At 49.9% G+C, this 19609-nt stretch overlaps 1 protein-coding gene across 1 annotated transcript in view; it reads left to right on the top strand.

Annotated features, from left to right (window-relative positions):
* Positions 1 to 8053: 8053 nt before the first annotated feature.
* Positions 8054 to 19609, top strand: part of UBE2O (ubiquitin conjugating enzyme E2 O) — a 64293-nt gene continuing 52737 nt past the window's right edge. The window contains 1 exon segment of the mRNA XM_086624332.1: positions 8054 to 8419. Coding sequence (XP_086480458.1) covers positions 8054 to 8419 — 366 coding nt within the window.

Raw genomic sequence — 19609 nt, 5'->3', positions numbered from 1 at the left:
GGGCACCTAGAAAAGGCAGCAGTGGTTTGATCCTGGGCGATGCTGAGCACCTGGGGCAGGTTCTTGGGATGCTGCTGGATCAGGCCTAGGGACAGCAGGGCAGAGCAGCCGGCTGGATATGGCCTCGGGCAGGGCTGGCCTTTCAGCTGCCGCAGGAATTATGGAGAAGGGAGGTTTGCACACCGATAGGCACTGTTAGCCAGGTCACCATCCAAGAGCAATTCTTTATCCCAGATTATATAAAGGCTGTAAAGAGCTGAATGCTGGAAAGTCTCTACAGGGACATCCACAGAGCTGGGGAGTTCAAGACCTCTTGTGCGAGCGAGTGCTCAGTTCCCATTAGAGATGACCGAGAAATGGGAATTGGATCCCTCCAGCTGTTTTTAGAAATTTCTTGAGACCCCAACCAGCAACAGCCCGGAGCAGAAGTCGGTGACGGGGGGAAGGCTGCTCCTTAGCTGTTTTCCTTGTGTTTTTTTCCCCTCTGGCACTTCATTCCTGGCAACCCACGTTATACAGCCGGAGGGCTGATAGATTTGTGTTTGTTTGCTGGAAAGGAACTTTCTGCTTTGCTTCTCAGCTCCCTGCAGATGCAAAGAAAGGTGGGTGCTTACCGGACGGGGACCCCAGCGCTGCTCCTCTGCCCGCCTGGCTCCGGTGATGCCGTCCCGCAGCTGGTGGGAGAGGAGGACCTGGAGTTTTGCCTCCCCTCCTCTTTGTCTGCCGCACCCTCTGCAGCCCCTGCTTATATATTTGTTATTTATGGAGCACGTGATGACATTCTAAGGAGTTTATAACCGTGATGAAAGACAGGGAGAGGTGAGAGGCTTTAAGGTGACAGGCCAGCAAAAGGATCCCATTAGGCTTTTATTTATTTTTTTTTTTTTGCTCTGGCGTGACTGCCCGCAAAGGGATAAAGCATTTAGCTGATTGCTCTGCGCCGAGTCCCCGCTGCGGGCCGGGCACGGAGAGCAGAGAACTTAGCTAGGACAGGAAAGCAACGTACCGTGCCTGATCCAGACCTCTCCGATGGCATCGGGAACCCGTAGGAAGCCGAAGGCAGCCCTGCCGAGCACGGACACGTTTTCTTTGTGCCGAGCATGGGGAGGCTTCTGGCCGTGCCAGGTGTGATTGTATCTTGGGCTTGAGTGTTTCTCAGGGGAATCAGGTGGCTTCTTGAAGGACGAGGGGCCAGACCTATGGTTTCTGCCCCAAAAGGCTTACTCCAAAGACCAAGCATCTCTGCCCCACACAGCCCACGGACCCTGGGAGCTATTACACAGGAAACCGGATAGGCAAAGCCAGCAATATTTGTCCCCATCAGGACATATATAACAAAAAGGGGATTATCCCAGGCGTGAACTCCTAGAAAGGAAATGACTGGGAAGGTCAGCAAATATAATAATTAAAAAAAATGTTGGCATCATCATTATCATCATGAACCAGATGCAGCCCTGAAAGAAGCCCGGAGCAGGAGGCAGAGCTGGCTTTGCTCCACCAGAGACATTTCCAGGGGACCTCAGGACCTGCTGTAGTTTCCAGCCACAGGCAAAGTGACCCGGAGCTAGACCCTTATCTCCCTCTTCTAAGTTTTTTGCCGGGTAGCTTTCTGCTCTTCAGAAATGGCATTTCAGAGCAACTCCTGACCATTAAAACTGAACCCAGCAGAGCTCAGGCTGTCCCATGGCTGGAATAGTCAAGCAGGGATGCTGCCTTTGGCGCTTTTAGCCAGGTCCGTCTCTCCCTGCTCTTACACAGCTGCAGAGGGTCAAAAACTCCATTAAACGAGAGTCACAGCAGTGTGCTGAGATTTACATATTTAGCAGCTCTCTCAGCATCTTCAAAGAGCCCCGAGCTGTCGCTGCGGCCCTGCAGCCAGGCTGGTCCCCGTTGTTGGGGTGCCCGCTCAGGATGATGGCAATTATCTCTGGGTAGGATTTGCAGCGAGGGGCGATGCGTGGGCGGCACATGAATCAGTATTCGTCCCCTGGTCTGCCAAGATTTGAGAATGAAGCAACACACATGCAGCCCAAAGGCTCCTCGGCTGTGCCGCGCTCTGCCTCTGGCCCCACCACAGTGCCGAGTTATCCTGGGGTTTGGGGCGATTCAGCTGCTTTTGGTGGCTGCAGCCTTCCTAGTCCCTTGGCCTCCAGGGGCAGGGTCTGCCATCGCAGGGGATGCAGGTGGCATCAGGTTCCTCCCCTGTGTGGCACCGTCCAGAGAGGTTTATCTCCCAAACTCACGTAATTACTCACGTAATTACCAAGCTGGACACTCTGCTTATATCCCTGTTTTGCACCTTCCCAAGGGGATTCACGTGCCCAATGAGGGTGACACTTTTCTCCTGGCAGTGGCATAACATGGGCGGCAGCTGGGCTCTGTGGTTTGGCATCGTGGCAAGGCCAGCTGCAGGCTCTTATTTCATTCTCCCTTGTCTCCTGCCTTTTCTTCAGCTCCCATGGATCGGCAGCGCACAAGTGCTTGTCGTCACTGTAACTTCACAGCAGGATGCGGCTCTTTGGACATACTCGGTATTCTCAGTGCTTGCCAGTCTGGCTACCTGCTGCTTTTATCCCTCAGTGCTCCTCTCTCATGCTGCCAAGAGCAGTTCAAAATCACCAGCAGGTCCTGCGAAGCCAGCGTGCCTCCAGCCTCTCCACTGGAGCGAGGCGTTCTGTGTGGCTTAGGAGCCTGCGAGCTGGTGCTCTTTCGAAACAGCGATACAGGGCTCCTATGGATGGTGGCCAGACCCCAGCCCCAGGCTCCAAACAGACCCTAGAGGGGCTGGTTCTGCTCTGTGTTCTAAAATGTTTATATGTATATATATCATAGAACCATAGAATGGTTTGGGTTGGAAGGGACCTTCAAGACCATCTAGTTCCAACCCCCCCGCCATGGGCAGGGACATCTTCCACTACACCAGGTTGCTCAAAGCCTCATCCAACCTGGCCTTGAACACTTCCAGGAATGGGGCAGACAACTTCTCTGGGCAACCTGTTCCAGTGCCTCACCACAATCATGGTAAAAAAGTTTCTTCTTTATTATATAAATATAATTTCTTCCTTTATATGTATATAAAATCAAAATATGCAAATATACACATGTGGCTTTCTCCTGGCATACTCCTTTTGGCCCATCAGTGCAGGTGATGCCCTTCTGCAAGGGTGCAGGGCTGATTCCCTCTGCAGACAGTCACAAGGAGCTGGGGAAGGGATGAAAGGATGTTACTTGAGCTTATTTGGGATTGCAGTAACAATCAAGGGATGCAGACTTTGAACACTGGCTTTGACCTGTGCTAGATCAACACGTGCCTTTGCAGGGCTGGTGTATCTCGTTACTCCTCTGCAGGAGCCTTTGAGGAAAGAGTGCAAGCAGAGAGGGAGACAGTTCCACCCACATCTGCTTGGCCATGGCAACCTCAGCCAAAAGCAGGAGGTGGGGGGACAAGGACCCAGCTGGGACCTCTTTGATCCCCTCCCTAGAGCACAGGCACTGCCGGTGATTAGCCTCGTTTCCTTCTCTCTGCTGGGCTGTGGTAGTTTGTAACTAGGTCACGGCCTCTCACGACACAATCCTGGGGAAGAAGGAGGATGGGATTCAGCAGGGGCTCCTCTGAGAGAAGAGAACCAGGCAGGTAGGAAGGGGCCCGGCAGAGGTAGCCCCCACCCTCTGGTCCCAGACTCCACATAGTTTAGGTCCAGTTCTGACTTTGGGACATGGTGACTGGGGTATCCTGCTTCTTACAGCTCCACAGGAGCTCTCCTGCCCATGGTCCAGCCCTGGTACACTGTTGGTGGGAGCCAGAGTGACCTCATGGAGATGGCTGGGGACCAGATGCCATCTATGGGGAAGCCAAATCCTGCATCCCAGAGCAAGGCTGGGCCTGGACCAGCCCTATCAGGGGATTTGTAAGGTCTTGATCTCAGCAAAGAGGATGAGAGAAGGGAGTGGAGGAGGATTGCGCCTGCATGAAGTTATACGTATCAAGGTGACGTCATGCTGAGGCCATTTGTGGGGAGGGCCAGAGGTGTTTGATCAGGGCAGCAGAAGCAAGGAGGGAGGGGCCGGGTAATTCTGTGCAGGATGGGGGCAGCGGGCACTGCTGGGGACCCCCTCTCGCAAGGCAGAGACTTTTCCCTGCCCACTCAGCCTCGGGAGGTCTGCTGGGCTCACTGAGACGGGATGAAAGATTTCCATGTGCTGCATCTCTTGCTAATATTGCTGTTCCCTGGTGTGATGAGGACACAGCGATTCCTGCTGAGCTGTTTGCCAGCACGACGGCGATAAACTCCAGCCTGTCCCCATGGGAGGGTCCAGAGACAACCCAGGACCCGAGCAACGAGCTCTGCTCCCAGGCACCTTTTCTGAAGGCACCAGCTCTTCCGAGCAGCTGGCGGGGTGGTACAGGAACCCGTGTGCCTCTGGGAAGCGGCAAAAGAAGACAATAGTGGTAGGACTGGGCAAGGAGGAACTCGGCAGCAGAGCGGAGGGTGCGGGCAGCCGCCCCGGACCGGCGGACAGACCCTGCCTGCGAGCGCCGGGGCTGCCGGGCAGAGCTGCTGCCCCTCTGGGCCAACGAGCCGGGGCCGTCCTCTCCCTCCCGCCGGGCCCGGAGCCGCCGGGCCGGACCCTGCGCGGCGGCGGGAGGCGGCAGCCCACGAGGTGGCACCAGAGCCCCGCCGCAGCGCGGGCACCCTGGCACTCTGCGGGCATCCCGGCTCCCTGCGGGCATCCCAGCACCCTCCGGGCATCCTGGCACCCTGTGAGTATCTCAGCACCCTGCAAGAGAATCCTGGCACACTCTGGGCATCTCGGCACCCTGCGAGCATCCCCAGCACCCAACAGGCATCTCCAGCACCCCATGGGCACCCAGGCACCCTGCAAGTATCCTCAGTGGGCATCTCAGTACTTGGGGGGCATTCCAGTACCCTGTGGGAACCCCAGCACCCAGAAGACATCCCCACCATTCTGTGGGCATGCCAGCACCCAGCAGGCTTTCCAGCGCCTGCCCCTTAAATCCTGCAAGGCCTGTTCAAAGATGCTTCATGTGAGATGCACCCAGTGCCATCCGGGTCCCAAGGAGGAAAAACGGGGCTTGCGTTTCACCAGCATCTCGACAGGGAGATACTGGTGATCTAACTATTGCTCACACTGGCAGCTTGCTTGCAGGGAGGATGTTCTCCTGCAGCATAAAGGCCATTGCTTCCTAAGACAGCCTAGCAACAGGAATTGTCCCTAAATGGGGCAGAGGGTCCTACTTGACATGTGTCACTTTGCAGAAGTCCCGGGTGTTCAGACCTCTGGCTCAATCAGTTTCATTTGCCAAAAAAATCATGCACACAAAATGCTGCTTGGTTGTGGGGCAGTCTGACTTGCTGGGGCCCCTCAGTGCAGATCCAAACAAGCTGGCAGGTTGAATGATGCTCCTTTGGACACCCAGGGACTGTAACGTGCCCAAAGCATGTCAGTGTTGTGGCAGTCCAGGCCCCAGGCTGTCAGGTCCTGAAAAGTGACGAGTCCTTCTTCCATGCCACTTCCCAATGGAAGCACGTCTGAGCCCCAGCTGGGATCACAGTGCAAAACCACACCCAGCTCAACTCCTGTAACAAGCAAACAGCCCTGACTTCTCCCCATTAAAATCCCCCTGCCGTGAGCCTGTTGGATGTGCAATGTGCTTGTTTGCACGGCTGTTTGTGGCTACCTGAAACCCCACTGCTGCTCTTCAGCATGTAATTGCTCTGAAGAGGGACAGTTTCCATCTACACACGTGCTTGTGCCCATTATGTGTATCTATATTTTATTAGCAGCTGCCACAATGTGCATTAAGGAGATGATGAGAAGCATCACCAGGCTGGATAAAGCTGGGCTTTGAAACCTTGAGAAAAACACGGTGACAGTTCAAATGAAGCCAAAGGGCACCTTCTCCCCCTCCCCGAAGGATCCTGCTCCCACAAAGGCCCGATTCCCCCTAACTAAGGAGGGAGGGAGGCCAGCACCTCCTCCCCAGCTCCAGGTGGGCTGGCTGGATGCCCTGGGAGATATGCCGTGCTCCCCACTCCAGCACAGCGATGGTGGGAGGGTGAAATCCTCATGCTGGCAGCACTCACGTGCTCAGCAAGTGCTCTCCTCCTTGTCTCCTGCACAGAGGTCACAGCTTGCGGACAGAGTCTGTACTCCCAGAGCACATCCCTGTAAACAGCTGTATAACCACACAGCACTGAACGGATATTTAAACTCTTTCCCCAAGCATATGCTGCTATTTTGCCACCCAACAGTCCCTTTTAGCTCTATTCTGTTTCTTATCCCTGGGGTTGACACCAAGAAATGTTTCAGCAGGGAACAACATCAACACCTTAACCCTCTGATTGAAATGATGCTGTATTGAGTAATTAAATGCTGGCATGGACATCAGGCTGGCCCAGGGCAATGCAGGCGCTGAGGGTGCTTTGCCGTCTGCAGTTCCCTGATTTGGGGGCAGGACGGGAATAGTTTGTACTTCAGCATCACTTAGAGCATCCTGCTGCCCTGCCACCCACACCTCGGGATGGCCAAGGGGCTGGGTAGAGCTGAAACACCGTCCGGCTCTGGGCACATCCCTCACCCACACATCACCCATCTGCCCCAGCCTCTTCCCAGCGGTTTCCCAGGGTTTTAAGGCCATTTGCAAGGTTGGAAAATCCCAGCAGGCCTGAGGAGAAGGTCCCTGCTCCCTCGTGGGGTGGTGGATCCCAGAGGTGAGCACAGGCAGACTTTACCCAGGTTACTTTTCCTGAAAGGAGAAACCTTGGAAGGAGTGATGGTGGCCAGCTGGTTGATCCAGCCAAGGCAGAGCAGCCCTGTGTTTGTGGGAGGGAGAGGAAAACACTGCTCTGCTGCTCTGGGGGTTGTCCCTGCACCAAAACAAGTCAGGCTGAGGATTTGGGGCATTTTCCTGATATTCCAGCCAGCGTTGCACAGGTGGGGAGATCTAGGGAGCAAAGAGACAGGGTAACTTTGAGTAAAGGACAGCCAAGGCTGTTTTGGATCCCTTTAGTCCTTTGCCTGCCACAGCAGCAAGACCCACTCAAGAAATCATTTTATTTCAAAATTCCCTGCAGGCAGAGGGGAAAGAAAAAATCACAGGAGTCACTAAAGCCACATATTTGGTGCATTCGCACACCTTAACGGGGGCTTTCAGCAGCCAAAATACCAAGATTGGGCTTTGCCGTCAGCTAGAGAGCACCTCCCAGCAAATAGCAGTGCCCGGTGCCAGGGTGGACTGCCACCCTGTGCCCAGGATGGCTGCCTTGGCAGGGCAGGGAGGGCGCAGGTGGGGGTGAGGAGCGGTGAGTGGGCTTTGTACCCCCTCCTCGTGCAGATACCCACATCCGAGCTGTAATGTCGAGACTTTTTATAGCAGAGCTGTGTATACGCTGCTGGGGCTCAACCCATCGGCTGCTCCAGCTGGGCACCAGGGCTGGGGATATCACGGCTCCTCCGGTGACTGGGGACACTGGGGATGATGCAGTGCAGCCTCTTCAGTGACAGAGTACCCAGAGACGGTGCAGGGCAGCCCCCGTCCATGACCAGGGACCCCAGGGATGATGCAGTGTAGCCTCCTGGTGACTGAGGACCCCAGGAATGATGCAATGCAGCCCACCATAACTGGGGACCCTAGGGATGGTGCAGAGCAGCCCCCCATAACTGGGGACCCCAGGGATGATGCAGTGCAGCCCCCCCATGACCGGGGACCCCAGGGATGATGCAGTGCAGCCCCCCCATGACCAGAGACCCCACGGATGATGCAGTGCAGGCCACTGGTGACCGAGGACCCCGAGGATGACGCAGTACATCCCCCATGGCCGGGAACCCCGGAGATGATACAGTGCAGCCCCCTCGGACACCGGGTGCGGACCGGGCACCTCCCGCCGGTTCCGCGGTGGGCGTGGCGCAGCGGTGGGCGTGTCCCCGGCGGGCCCCGCCCCCAGGCCGTTACTTGCGCGCGTCCCGCCCCGCCCCTCCCCTCCCCCAGCCTGCGCCGGCGGCCGCGCGCTCTCCCGCTCTGCCCGGCGCCATGGCGGACCAGCCCGCTGAGGCGGCCCCGGCCCCCGCCGCCCCGGCCCCCTCCGCCGCCCTGCCCCTGCCGGCCCCGCCGGGCGGCTCGCAGCGCCTCCTCTTCTCCCACGACCTGGTGTCGGGCCGCTACCGCGGCTCGGTGCGCTTCGGCCTGGTGCGCCTCATCCACGGCGAGGACTCGGACTCGGAGGAGGAGGAGGGCGGACGCGGGACCGGCGGCGGCGCCGCCAGCTCGGGAGGCTCCGAGTCGGGAGGCCCCGGGACCGGCGGCGGGGAGGAGGGCCGCGCCAGCCCGCTGCGGCGGGGCTACGTGCGGGTGCAGTGGTACCCGGAGGGCATCAAGCAGCACGTCAAGGAGACCAAGGTAACCGGGGCGGCCGCGGGCAACGCCGGCTCCCGCCCGCGGCCTGGCTCGGCCTCTGCGTCCGTGTCCGTCCCCCCCGCCCTCCCCGGGGGGCCTGGCTCCGGCTGCGAGGCCTCCCGGCGCAGGGGCCTGCGCGGCCTGCCGGTTTGCGGGGCTGCCGGCCGGCTCCCTTCCCCGCGGGCCGTGGTGTCTGGCTGCTCTGGAGGCACTCGGAGGGGGTTGTGGCTCCTTTTCCAGTGTAACCCCCCACCCTTGCCCACCGGAGGTGGTGTGCAGCGGTCTGAGTGTGGGGAAGGTGGACAGTGTCCTCCAGAGGTTGGAATTCCTTTCCCTTCTTTCATCGTGCTCCTTCTGGAAGACAAGAGCGGATGCTGCTGGTGGCAAAGCACGGCTGTTTCTCTGGGGTGCTGGGATTTAGTGGCATAAAGAGAGGCCGGCCTGTGAAGGTGATTTAAGCGAGCTTCCAGACCCCTCTTACGTGCTGGGGATGTGGGCCAGTATCTCTGCCTTTATTGGACGGTGTCGTCATCGCCTGTTTTGGGAGAGTCAACAGCCGAGTAGGGAAACCTCCACTAGATCAAGATTTCGGCGGCGAGTAACCGTGGTTTGGATCTGCCCTTGTTTACGTGAGCGTTTACCCCCCGCTAATGAGGCACACGTAAATCTGTGACCTCTCAATCATATCTGAAGAGCCACAGGGTGCAGGTCTGTGTTAGAATATTCCCACTTCCCAAAGTTCTTCTGGCATGGTGTTTCGCCCAGACCGACTGACAGTACGGAGACAAAAGCGAGCGAGGGGGCACTGTAATATAGCACAAAGGGGCCTGCGAGGAGTGGGCGTTACGCTGAACAAAACAGGCGGCCTCGCTGTCCTTGCAGCAGAGCGGGTCCCAGCGCTCTTCTGGGGTGGCAGGAGAAAGCCAGAGGCTTCTGGGATGCTGTCTGCTTTGCCATTTCATAAATGGCCCCGTGCGCCGAAGGAGAGACTGAGAGGAAGAAAGGTGTGTTGCAGTCCTACGGGCATCGGTAGGAGTGCAAGTGCTAACAGAATGAGCTAAATTTAGGTGGTAGTGTCATTAGGCACGTGACCAGTTGGAGATAAGGAAAATGAAAACAGGTATTCAGAAAAGATATTGCTGTGGGATGCATTTTTACCTTAAGAAAAAAAGAAGCCTTCTTTCTCTAAAGAACCAGGATTCAATCACTGCAGCCTTCCAATAAAATCTTCATGTGCTGTTGCAGCAAAAATTTGTCCCGAGTTGAGTGTGGTTTTCAGCATCTAAACAAAGGCGCCTTGATTCGGGTGAGTAAAGATGGATTTAGGAGTTGTTATTGGATTCCCAAATCTGAAAGCGTTAACTCTGGCTTTAGTCGCTTGGTAACTGCACTCTTTGCAATGTTAGAAAAAGCTAGACTGGGGAGGATCAAAGATAGTTATGTAAATAAATGGTTGGTCTGTCTGTCTTTTCGTGGCCCTTCTCTGGTGTTGGTGCCTTTACCACTCAGGTAATGGACCCTGGGGAGAAGTTTCCTAAGTGCTTGAGGAATTTAGGTGTACTTACCATATTGATTTTTCCATTTGAAAAAGCTGCCCGCTAACAAAATTGAGAGGCATTGTGTACGACCTGTGCTGGAGCTCGGGGTTGCTAGAAACAGATGTGACGCCATCGGAAATGCCTTGTGGGACTTACCATTTTGTGGTTATAATCAGGTTTTTTAGCTGTTGGCTGACCTAACCCTTTTTGTGTTACCCCGATGTGTGAGAACTAGCCAGGTAAGCCTGACATGCTCGTCATTGTCCACGCTGGGAGGGGTACAAACCATAGGCACCACGTGGTTATCCTGCGCCTAAAGTTTGTTGGCTTTTGGGTGCTGTTATCTGCAGATACATCTTTTGGCTGTGACTTGCTCTCTAGCATCTTTGGCTGGGAGATCCTTGTTTGACATCCTTAAAAATGTTCATGTGTCCTCATTGCAGCCAAACCATGGATTCAAGAGGGTGCTTGTTGCACTCTTTTATTTCCTTTTATTACCTTTTATTTCCCTGAGCTCTTAATTCTGAAATGGGCACAGGGTAAAGGTGCTTCTGGGGCCAGGGCTTTCACTAGCCCCATCGTGTGCCTGTTTTGCATGTTAGATCCTGCTTTCCTGTGGAAGGCTGCGTGCCTGCCTATCTCCTCTTTGTCAAGCACTTTAAGATATATGAACCCTGGCGTGTGAATTGGATAGAGTGAGTGTTGTAACTGAGGAAGGGGAGAAATAAAGTTGCAGATTTTGAGGATAGTGAAACAGCTCCTTCAGCTCCTAGTGCAAAGGTCAAAAGCAGTTTCTTGTACCTAGAGCTTTCCTGTCTTTTCTGTAAACTATGGGGAGTTAAAATTCTTTTTCTCAGGGAGCATGTAGGCTAATCACTTCTATTGTTGCTTCTAGAAGTTCAGTGCTTACTTCTGTTCTTTTCTGTTGGAAACAGTAGGCAGACTGCCACTTAAACCCAAGCAAACGATTGTCGATGTTAATAAGTAATAGAAACTTTCTCTTTAAATAGAGCTAGAAGTTGGTACAAAGCCCCACTAGCTCCTCCAACCAAATAAGCAGTTTTTCCGAGCATGTTCCTGTGGTTGATTCCTGTGTTGATAGTCATTAGCAGTATCGTGACAATTATGTGAATAAAAGAAGAACAAGGATTTCTTACGCGCTGGCTCCATGTTCTCCTTTCCTGCCTTCCATGACCACTTTCCCCATTTAAAACACTGCAAAATCATTGTTGCTGAATACTGTAAAACCCAAGCAGTCCCAGAAGGAGAAAGCTTCCCTTTCCAAATATGTTTGCCATTCATGTCTTGTCTGACCCAGCAAACCTGAAGAACAGTTCCTCTTCTACAACTAAAGCCATCTCTTGTCTCCATGCTACTGTTTGAATGCGAGATGTAATTTGCAACTCAGGTTTTGAAAGTGCTGTGAACTGGTGTGAGCACTTGATGCTTTTTCTAACAAATTAGCAGAAGTACTTGAGACCCAGCTGGATTTTAATTTCAGGATTTCTCAGTGCCAGGTTAGCATTCCTGCTGCACACTTGAGCTGCCTTTGGGAACTTTACAAAAATGCTCAAACATTGGATATTAATATGTAAGGCTCACAGGGTGCTTTAAAATGCTGTTAACCTTCACCTTCCTCCTGCCTCTCATCTGAAAGCCTCAGAGCTTGCTGACTCCTTGTATTTTCACAAAGTCTGTGCAAGGCAGATATGGTTCTTCTGCAGCTGGGGGAATGGAAAGTGCAGGTGTTGTGTTTCAGCACCTTATCTGAAGGCCTTCAGCTGGCCAGGCTGCTGAGTTCCCTGCCTCTTGCTCTGTGTCTGCCTCGGGGAGAGAATGCTTGTGCTGGTGTCTTGGTGTAATGCTGTGGTACGCACACACAGTGCTGACTGATTTATGTGTAGGGAGCCCTGTGGGGCCCCAGCGTTGCCATAAGAGTCAAGGTGCAATATTTTTTTTAAAAAAAGTTTTTAGCAGCCTTTTGTTTTGTAAGGCCCAGAATACAACTTGTTTTGGGTTGGCTCTCTCGCTGCATTCAGCTTTGCTTTGGAAACAGATTCAAACTATCAGGGCTCTTCAGACGTAATCCAGTGGCTGATCAGCTTGTTAGCTGGAAATTATCTGATGTTATCTCCGCAAGTCTCTCTATGAATTCAACTCCCACACAGCCCTTCTGTTCCTATCCTTCACTGCTATAATTTCTTGACCTCAAATATCAAGTCATGAGCATAAGGTGAAGTTTCTGAAAACATTATACTCACATCATTTCAAATTTGTAATGAATATTTTGTTTCTTGTCTGAAATTCTGCCGTGTAGCTACTGCTGTGACTTAAACTTTCAAGTTGCAGTCTTTCTGTACTTACAGTATGGGGGAAGGAAATATTTTCTTTTACTGAAAGTCTGTGTTTCCCTCTCTGTCCCTTTACAGTCACTCTCAGCCCTGGCTGCTGGGATTCCAGCCTGCCAGTGTGTGCTCTTCAGATATTAGTCCTAGCTAGTGAGTCTATGGAACTTATTTGCAATTGAGGGATGGATGAAAACAGAGCCTTAAAAATCTTCCATCTTCAACCCTGGCAAGGCGTTCACCATCTGGGAGTGCGGTGATGCAGTGTAGATACGTTGCAGGAGGTGAAGAGGGATAGCTCTGCCTTGCGTGGGCATGGTGCTTTTCAGGAGCCATGGAGAAATGCTGGTCACGGTGCCGAGCTCTAGTTTTGTTGCAGCACACAAATTCAGTGCCCATAAACTATTAATACTGGGGTTTATTGCGTGAGGCAGCTGTATCTAACCCTCTTCTTGCATCTGACATTTCAGTTAGTCTCCCAGGGGAGTTTTTTGAAACCACCTGATGTTTGTAGCCATTAGAGACAGGAGAGGAGAAAAAGCTTACTGGAATTTTTGCAGTTCTGTGTAAAATGGAACCACTTTAATGGCTGACCTTTCTGTCCTGTGAGTACCCATTGCAAGGTTACGTACCCTAAGTATGTAACTTTGATTTGTTTGGCTCTTGCAATATAGACTTGGGGAGCGTCATTAATATTTTACTGCAAAAGTGGAATCCGGCCCAACTCGCAGTATGGAAATCTCAGGAGCACTAAGTAGTGTACACAATTACTGTATGGAGAATTGTTTTGTGTACAGCCTGCAAAGTGAATTGATAATTCAGGAGTTGCAAGTGGCCGCCTGGGCTATGCAATTAATTACAACTATTCCAAATCTAGATAGGAGTGTTATTTTTAAAATGGACAAAATCTGTCCCCAAGCAGGCAGTTTTTGTGGCACACTGTCTTCCAAGGTGCATTCACTTTCAATATGCTGGTATAGCTTAAAAAAGCAAAAGCTAAATTAGTGATGCTCTTAGGACCAGTAAACAAACTAACGTGCACTAAAAGCTTTAGAAGGAATCAGCCAAAGCCCGTGACAGGCTTTGAAATGCCTGTATGAGTGAGGCATATTGCTGCGACTTTCTCATACATGTTCTTCCTTTTCTGATGTGATGCAGCTCCAATGCAGACTTCTGCAAAGAAGTGACTTAAAGCAATTTTAAAGTTACTTTTTTGGCTGAAGAACTTCATTGAAGTTAAATGGCAAGTTTTTGGGGCAAAGTCTTGCTTGCTTATGGCAGCTGTTCTCAGCTCTGCTCTGAGGAAAGACACTATTTTTAATGTTCGGCATCTGTGTTGGTGCTGGGAAATAATTAGCGTTTGCGAAGCTAAAAGCCTCTTCTTGATTGACTGTTTAATTACTTGGGGGTTTTCAAAGGCTCAGAAGGTGATGGCACCTTCCTAAATGCTGTTTATAAAAAAACCTGCCTCATTGTTTCCACTCTACTGTTACCTCCCACCATGTGCTGGGTTTTTGCCCAAATGGGTTGTTGTAAAGCACAGGAGCTGATCTTTCTTTGCACTTGCTTTCGAGGTTGTCGATCCTGAGTTTCCTGGAACTGAGAGATGCGAGATGATGGCTTGGTTTGCTGCCTTCGTTTTATGCTGTGCTCTGGAGCACTTGACCTGTAACTTGGTTCAGGATCTACCTTGTGTAGCTGGTATGGTGTGCTCGAGAGGCTTGTGGCAAGGTAGGAGAATACTAACTCCATATTCTGGAACGACATTAAAAAAATACATGGAGAGACTCCATGGTAATGTGTGAGCTTTTTAAGTTTGCTGTTGGCTGTTAGGCTGCTAAATAGATGTGTTCATGTTTGTGGCTGAAACTGAAATTTTCTGCTAACTTGAATTTACAAAGTTACCAAATTTAGCAAAAGTCATTTTCTTTTGCAAGGTCCTGGGACTGGGTGGGGGATTTACCTCTGACAGATATTGATAGGTTGTTTTTTTTTTCTTTCTGAATGTTAAGTGTTTCTGTGAAGGGAGCAGGAGACTATGTGGGGGGTAAAGCAATAATGATTGTAAGGGATGATTAGAAACATCAAATACTATGAAAAACGTGGTTTTGGCAGTAGAGGTGTTGCGAATTACTGACAGCTGCAATAGCTGCAGTGCTTTCAGATGTGCCTGAGTTTCAAGTTGACAGGTGTCCTTTTAGTTCTGTTGCCCTTTGCAGTCTGTGCTGAGTGAATTGCACGGAGGATCCTGTGCCCACGGTGGTAAGGCAGAGCACATGCAGCCCGGCTTCCTGCAGGAAGGGCTGTTGTGGGCTCGGCTGTGTTTCTTGGTACAGGCGTCTCTAACTGTGTGTTCTATGATCACTCTTACCTACCCCGTGCATTTGACTGTGTCTGCTGTGCTCTCTGCCCCAGCCTTGGGGAGTGCTCGGACCAGGTGATGGAAGTAGCCCAAGTGGAAACTGTGAATGTTTACTGGGTCAAAATCTTCAGAGCGTGGTGTAGATGGAAACAAGCATATTCATTGGTGGTGGATGTGGACTTGATAACTGTATGTGGAATATGTGCTTGTGTGGGAGAGGTGAGGGGGAAGGACAGGTGATGTTATACTTGCCTTCTGCCCTTAATTGTGTAGGATTTAAAGCAGCTGAATGGAGAGAAACATTCAATGAGCACCTGTAGCTGGAATTCCTCCCTCTTACAGAATGACATGTAGGTAGAGGCCAAAAACATGAATTAAAAGTGATCCGATTTTAAGACTAAGAAATCCGTACCTCTGTACACTAGACTGCTTTTTGTTTGTTTGTTTTTAAAGAAATGATATCACCTTTACATTTTGTTCATCCTTCTCTGTCTGCCAGGTGCATGTTGTACCAGAGAAGCTCTGTGACCACGGAGGGAGTTGTGGTGCTGTTCAGTTCAGGTTATGGGGAGGACTTAAGCTGAATAGCATTGATGCCTGTATGCCGTGAGCTTAGAGCGTGCACCATGTATCTACTAACCTGCTGGTCTAGAATTGAATAGTTACAGATGTGTGGAAGTGGTGTCTAGAGTAGTATCTTGATGAGACTGTAGTTTTGGGATGAGTTTTGGAGGTACTCTATTAGCTTCTGGCATAGGGTAGGAGGTTGCTTGGGTTTACAAGAGAAGCAGAGAAGCAGGTGGAAGCCAAGATAAAAAAGGGGTTTGTGCATATATGCAGAGATCTTGAAAGTGGGACGCATCAAGCTACATCTTAAATAATTTGCCTGTTTTTTCAAGGGGTTTGAACAACCAGCTCCCTGCTATGGAGGTATGTTGGATGCTCTAGGTAGCTGGCTAGGCTTATTTGTGATTCCAAAGCTGAATTTGTTCCCTGCTTTTGTCATTGTCTTTAAAATCATGACCTCTGTTTATTTTCTCAGCAGCTGGTGCTGTAACTTAGTAAAATGAATGGGCAGTGTGAAGGCTGTTGGTAGGAGGTGAGACCAAGGACTTGCAGGAAAACAGGCTCAGAGAGGACAGGAGCACTTGATATCTTACTGTAGCTTCCAGGCCAGGAAAAAAAATTAATTCGTGGGAGTAAATTTGAAACAAGGAAACCCTGCTCAGCTTGCATTTGCAGTGGTATCACTTCACAGCCTCTGGTTACAGTCTCTTGAGCTGAAGAGAAACTGTGCCTTTGGTCCATTAAGCAGCATTCATTTTGTACCATAAAATCGCAGCAGTGGTACCGCGCGGTTCTGTATTCAGCACACATCAGACAGCCTTGGTGGTTTGTTGTTACCCCTGCCTGTAAAGCTGATCGCTTTTCTGTGTGTGAGGGAGGGGTTTGGAGACTGACAAATGGAGAGGGCTATTTAATCACCAGCTGAAAAGATGAGGAGCTTAAGGTTTTTAACTGTATTTCTGAGCCCAAAGCTGGGAGTTCTGGTGCATCATTCCTGTTGAAGTGACTGGGTACAGTTTTCATTCGTCAATGGAGGATCAGCCTTCTGCTTAGTAAAACACCGTAATACTGAGAGAGCTGGAATTAGTTCCATCATGACTCATTTATTTTTTTTACCTACTTCTGAAAGAATATAACTTTGTTGAGAATAAAAGAATTTTGCGTATGAATAATTTTTGTTGTAAGAAAGTGTTGCTTCTCCGCTGGTAAGCGTACTTAGCAAGTAGCACTTTTCATCTTCAAAGGTTTTTCCGGGCTCTGATGTGGCAGTGCCTCTTTGGCCATGGGTGTTGGAAAGGTGACAAAAGCTTTCCCTCTCAGGTGGCTCTGGGTATGGCAGCTGGCATCGGTGCTGCCAGGGCCTGGTAGTGCTTTTGGTGTCTTCTCAGTGCCTTCTCTGTGTGACCCTTTCTGATGGGGGCTGGAGAGTTTGAGCTGTCTTGGTGGTGGAGAAGCATTTGATGTTCCTCAGTGCAGTTGTAACTATAGAGTTCTGTCTGGGCATGTTCTCATCCCAAATCATAATACATTGGTTATTCAACATATGTGTGAAATGGGATGCTTGGAAACTGGGTGATGACATACTGTATCTCTTGCTTTTGAGGAAGTCGGGTTTGATTTGATTTTTCACATGTGAGTAAATAAATGCAATAACCTAGCATTTTAAAAAGTTAGTTTAGGTATAAATCTAGTGAGCTGTGGGTTTTGCAAGGCTGGGTTAGAAACAAATGCAGTCAGTGACGTGCAGCCTAGATGTAGGCTGTTAACTTGGTTCATAGTGCTGTTTCGAGAATCAAGTGGGTCTTTCAGGCCTCTTGGCTCAAGATAGACTATTAAATAACTGGTCCTAGATCTCGGTCCTTGGTGAAATTGTTGGCAGCAGTTACGCTACACTGAAACATAGTTGTAGCTTGAGCAGCACTCCAATCACCAAGGAACCTTTGGATTTTTCTTCATCCAACTATATTCCACATGGCACTAAACCAGCCACTTCTGCCTTACTTGCCGCTGGAGAGAGGGGTCGGGGGTGTCCGTTCTGCAGCGTGGGGCTCTGCCCTCTCTGCAGGCACTGCCTGCCTTGAGCTGCCGGTGCTGCCGCTGGCCTGTGCCCTCATATCTTTGCTTTTTAGTATTTGAGGTTAGTGTGCATGTAGCACCACTTAATATTTTTGTTCGGAGTCAATAGGATTTCCAGCAGGGCCATATTTGTCCTTTCGCTTTGCCTTTCTGTCTGCTTTTGAAGACAAAAGTTGTTTTTTCTTTTTCCCTTGGAAGGTGGGTTGTGTATCTAATCCAAGTGAATAATTCTTATGACTGTTGCAAGAAATATTCATGCTTCTGTGCAGTGTCTTGAGTCCAAGTTCCTTGAAACAGCATTAGTCTTGAGACAAAATAGCCACATTTTCTAAATTTAGAATTACTACGCGGTTGTGTAACTGGCTGGAAATGGTACGTAATGAACTGCTGCTTCATCTTTGTTTTGTCCTTAACACATGCAACTTCTGCCAGAAGCCTTTTCTCTGTCCTTGTGCCACAGGTTGTAAAAGTTGCTCTGGTTTCTCATACTGAAGTACAATCTCATTTTAGTGAATTGTTTGTGGGCTTCAGTTAAAAGCAGTTTAAATGGGAGTGTGGGAGAGGGAGGAATCTCTGTCCTTCCTGGAAAACGTCTGGCCTTTTTTTTGAAGTCTGCAGATGTGCATGATTCATTTGCTTCCTGTAAGAGGTGGTCTGGCCAACATTTCGGGTATATTCTAAAGAGCTAGGGAAGCTCTTCGTAAGGAGGTGTAGTAGTATATAATGTTTCCTCCCCGGGGTATATTTAATGCAGCTTGTGATTGATGAACATAGACTTGAATTATCCTGACCATGGGAGCTTTCTGAACTGGAGCGCTCTTCGTAGGATGAAGCAAGTTGTTTCCTTGACTATGCACCTATGTATTCCTGAAACATAAGAAAGAAGAGAGCACCTTGCAGAATTACACAGCAGGGAAGGTGACACTGTCCAGGAAATACCAGAATTCTTGGCTGCTTAGATTAGGAAGAAACGTCAGGATTTTTTAATACATTAATTGTTGTTTTTAACATCCTAATGTGCCAGCTGTCAGTGTTTTGAGATCTCACTTTATGGGTAAAACCTAGACAGTCGGATTCAATGTGTGCTGTTGGCTCTGTAACTACGTTTTCACCCAGAACATCTGACCTGCGTAGCTGAATTGGCTTTATTTGCCCTTTTGACTCTGAGGCTAGAAACTTCCTCTATTTAGTTTTGTGTGGTGTAGGGGATTGTGCTGGTACATTACAGAGAAATGTCTCATTTGATTCACAAACAAAATCTGTCCTGTAATGATAAAGCGCTAAGTACAGGGTGACTTCACTGTAATAAAATAGTGCCGGGCAGGAACTCCATGATTATCCTGAGCCGGTCCCTGCTATCCCTGCAGCAGCAGCCTGCTCCTGTATCCATCAGGGAAGTGCTGCCACAAAAAGAATTAACTGTTTGCTTTGATTTCTTGAATTAGGAAACTGTCCCAATCTTGATGAGAAAATTTGTAATTTCTAGTGTAAACGTGCAAGCAGTTTACACCCATCTCTTGTAAAAAGCAAATCTAGCTCCTAAATAGCTTCTTGTCTTTATAAATGTGCTATTATGTGGTGAAGCACAATAATTTTCTTCCTTTCACCCTCAGACTGTGTATCACTGAATTCCTTGCCAGATAGGCTCTTTCTGCTCATCTTACAGCCCTTGTCTGCACCTACTGCAGCTCGCACCGTGCTTTTGTGATCAGAATTGGCTCTGGCTGCCCTGATCAACCTTGAGTACCTTGTTGAATGGTATTAATGTTTCTTTCCTGAGGCTGCTTTTATCGGAGCTGAGGTGTTAGATGAAAACTTAACACTTCCCATATCTACCACTCCATATTTCACAGGCATGTTATGTGATCAGCTTTTATTTCTTGTTTTGTTGGGGATCTTAGAGAAAGATTAATTATTTATAGGAAGTAAATATCAAAAGTACAGTAATTGATATGGTCACTGTAATGCATATATAAAATCTTTAACTGGAGGAGTCTTTCTGTTTTGTTTCGTTTTTTTCGAGTGATGACACACTTTGAGCTTTGGAAGAAAGCCAGGCTAAGTTCCTGGCTTCCTCTTAATTGTGCTGTCTGTATTTTTTTTCTCTATTCTCAGTAACATAACTTAGTATCAGATTACTGTCCATAGGTACTGGTTACCATTTGGAATCTATCTGCTCTTGCACAATAGTTAAAATAATTGTGAGTTGAATTATGTCTTGTGTTAGTGCGATGAATGTGGCCTGAATGTGTGTTGCACTGATTCTGTGTATTCTGCTGTTTAATTGGCATTCAGGTGCAAACAC

Source organism: Tauraco erythrolophus, chromosome 20 (genome assembly GCF_009769465.1).
Source record: "Tauraco erythrolophus isolate bTauEry1 chromosome 20, bTauEry1.pri, whole genome shotgun sequence".
Classification (NCBI taxonomy): Eukaryota; Metazoa; Chordata; class Aves; order Musophagiformes; family Musophagidae; genus Tauraco; species Tauraco erythrolophus.
Note: the sequence above shows the minus strand (reverse complement) of the source record. Positions and strands in the feature narration are given on the sequence as shown.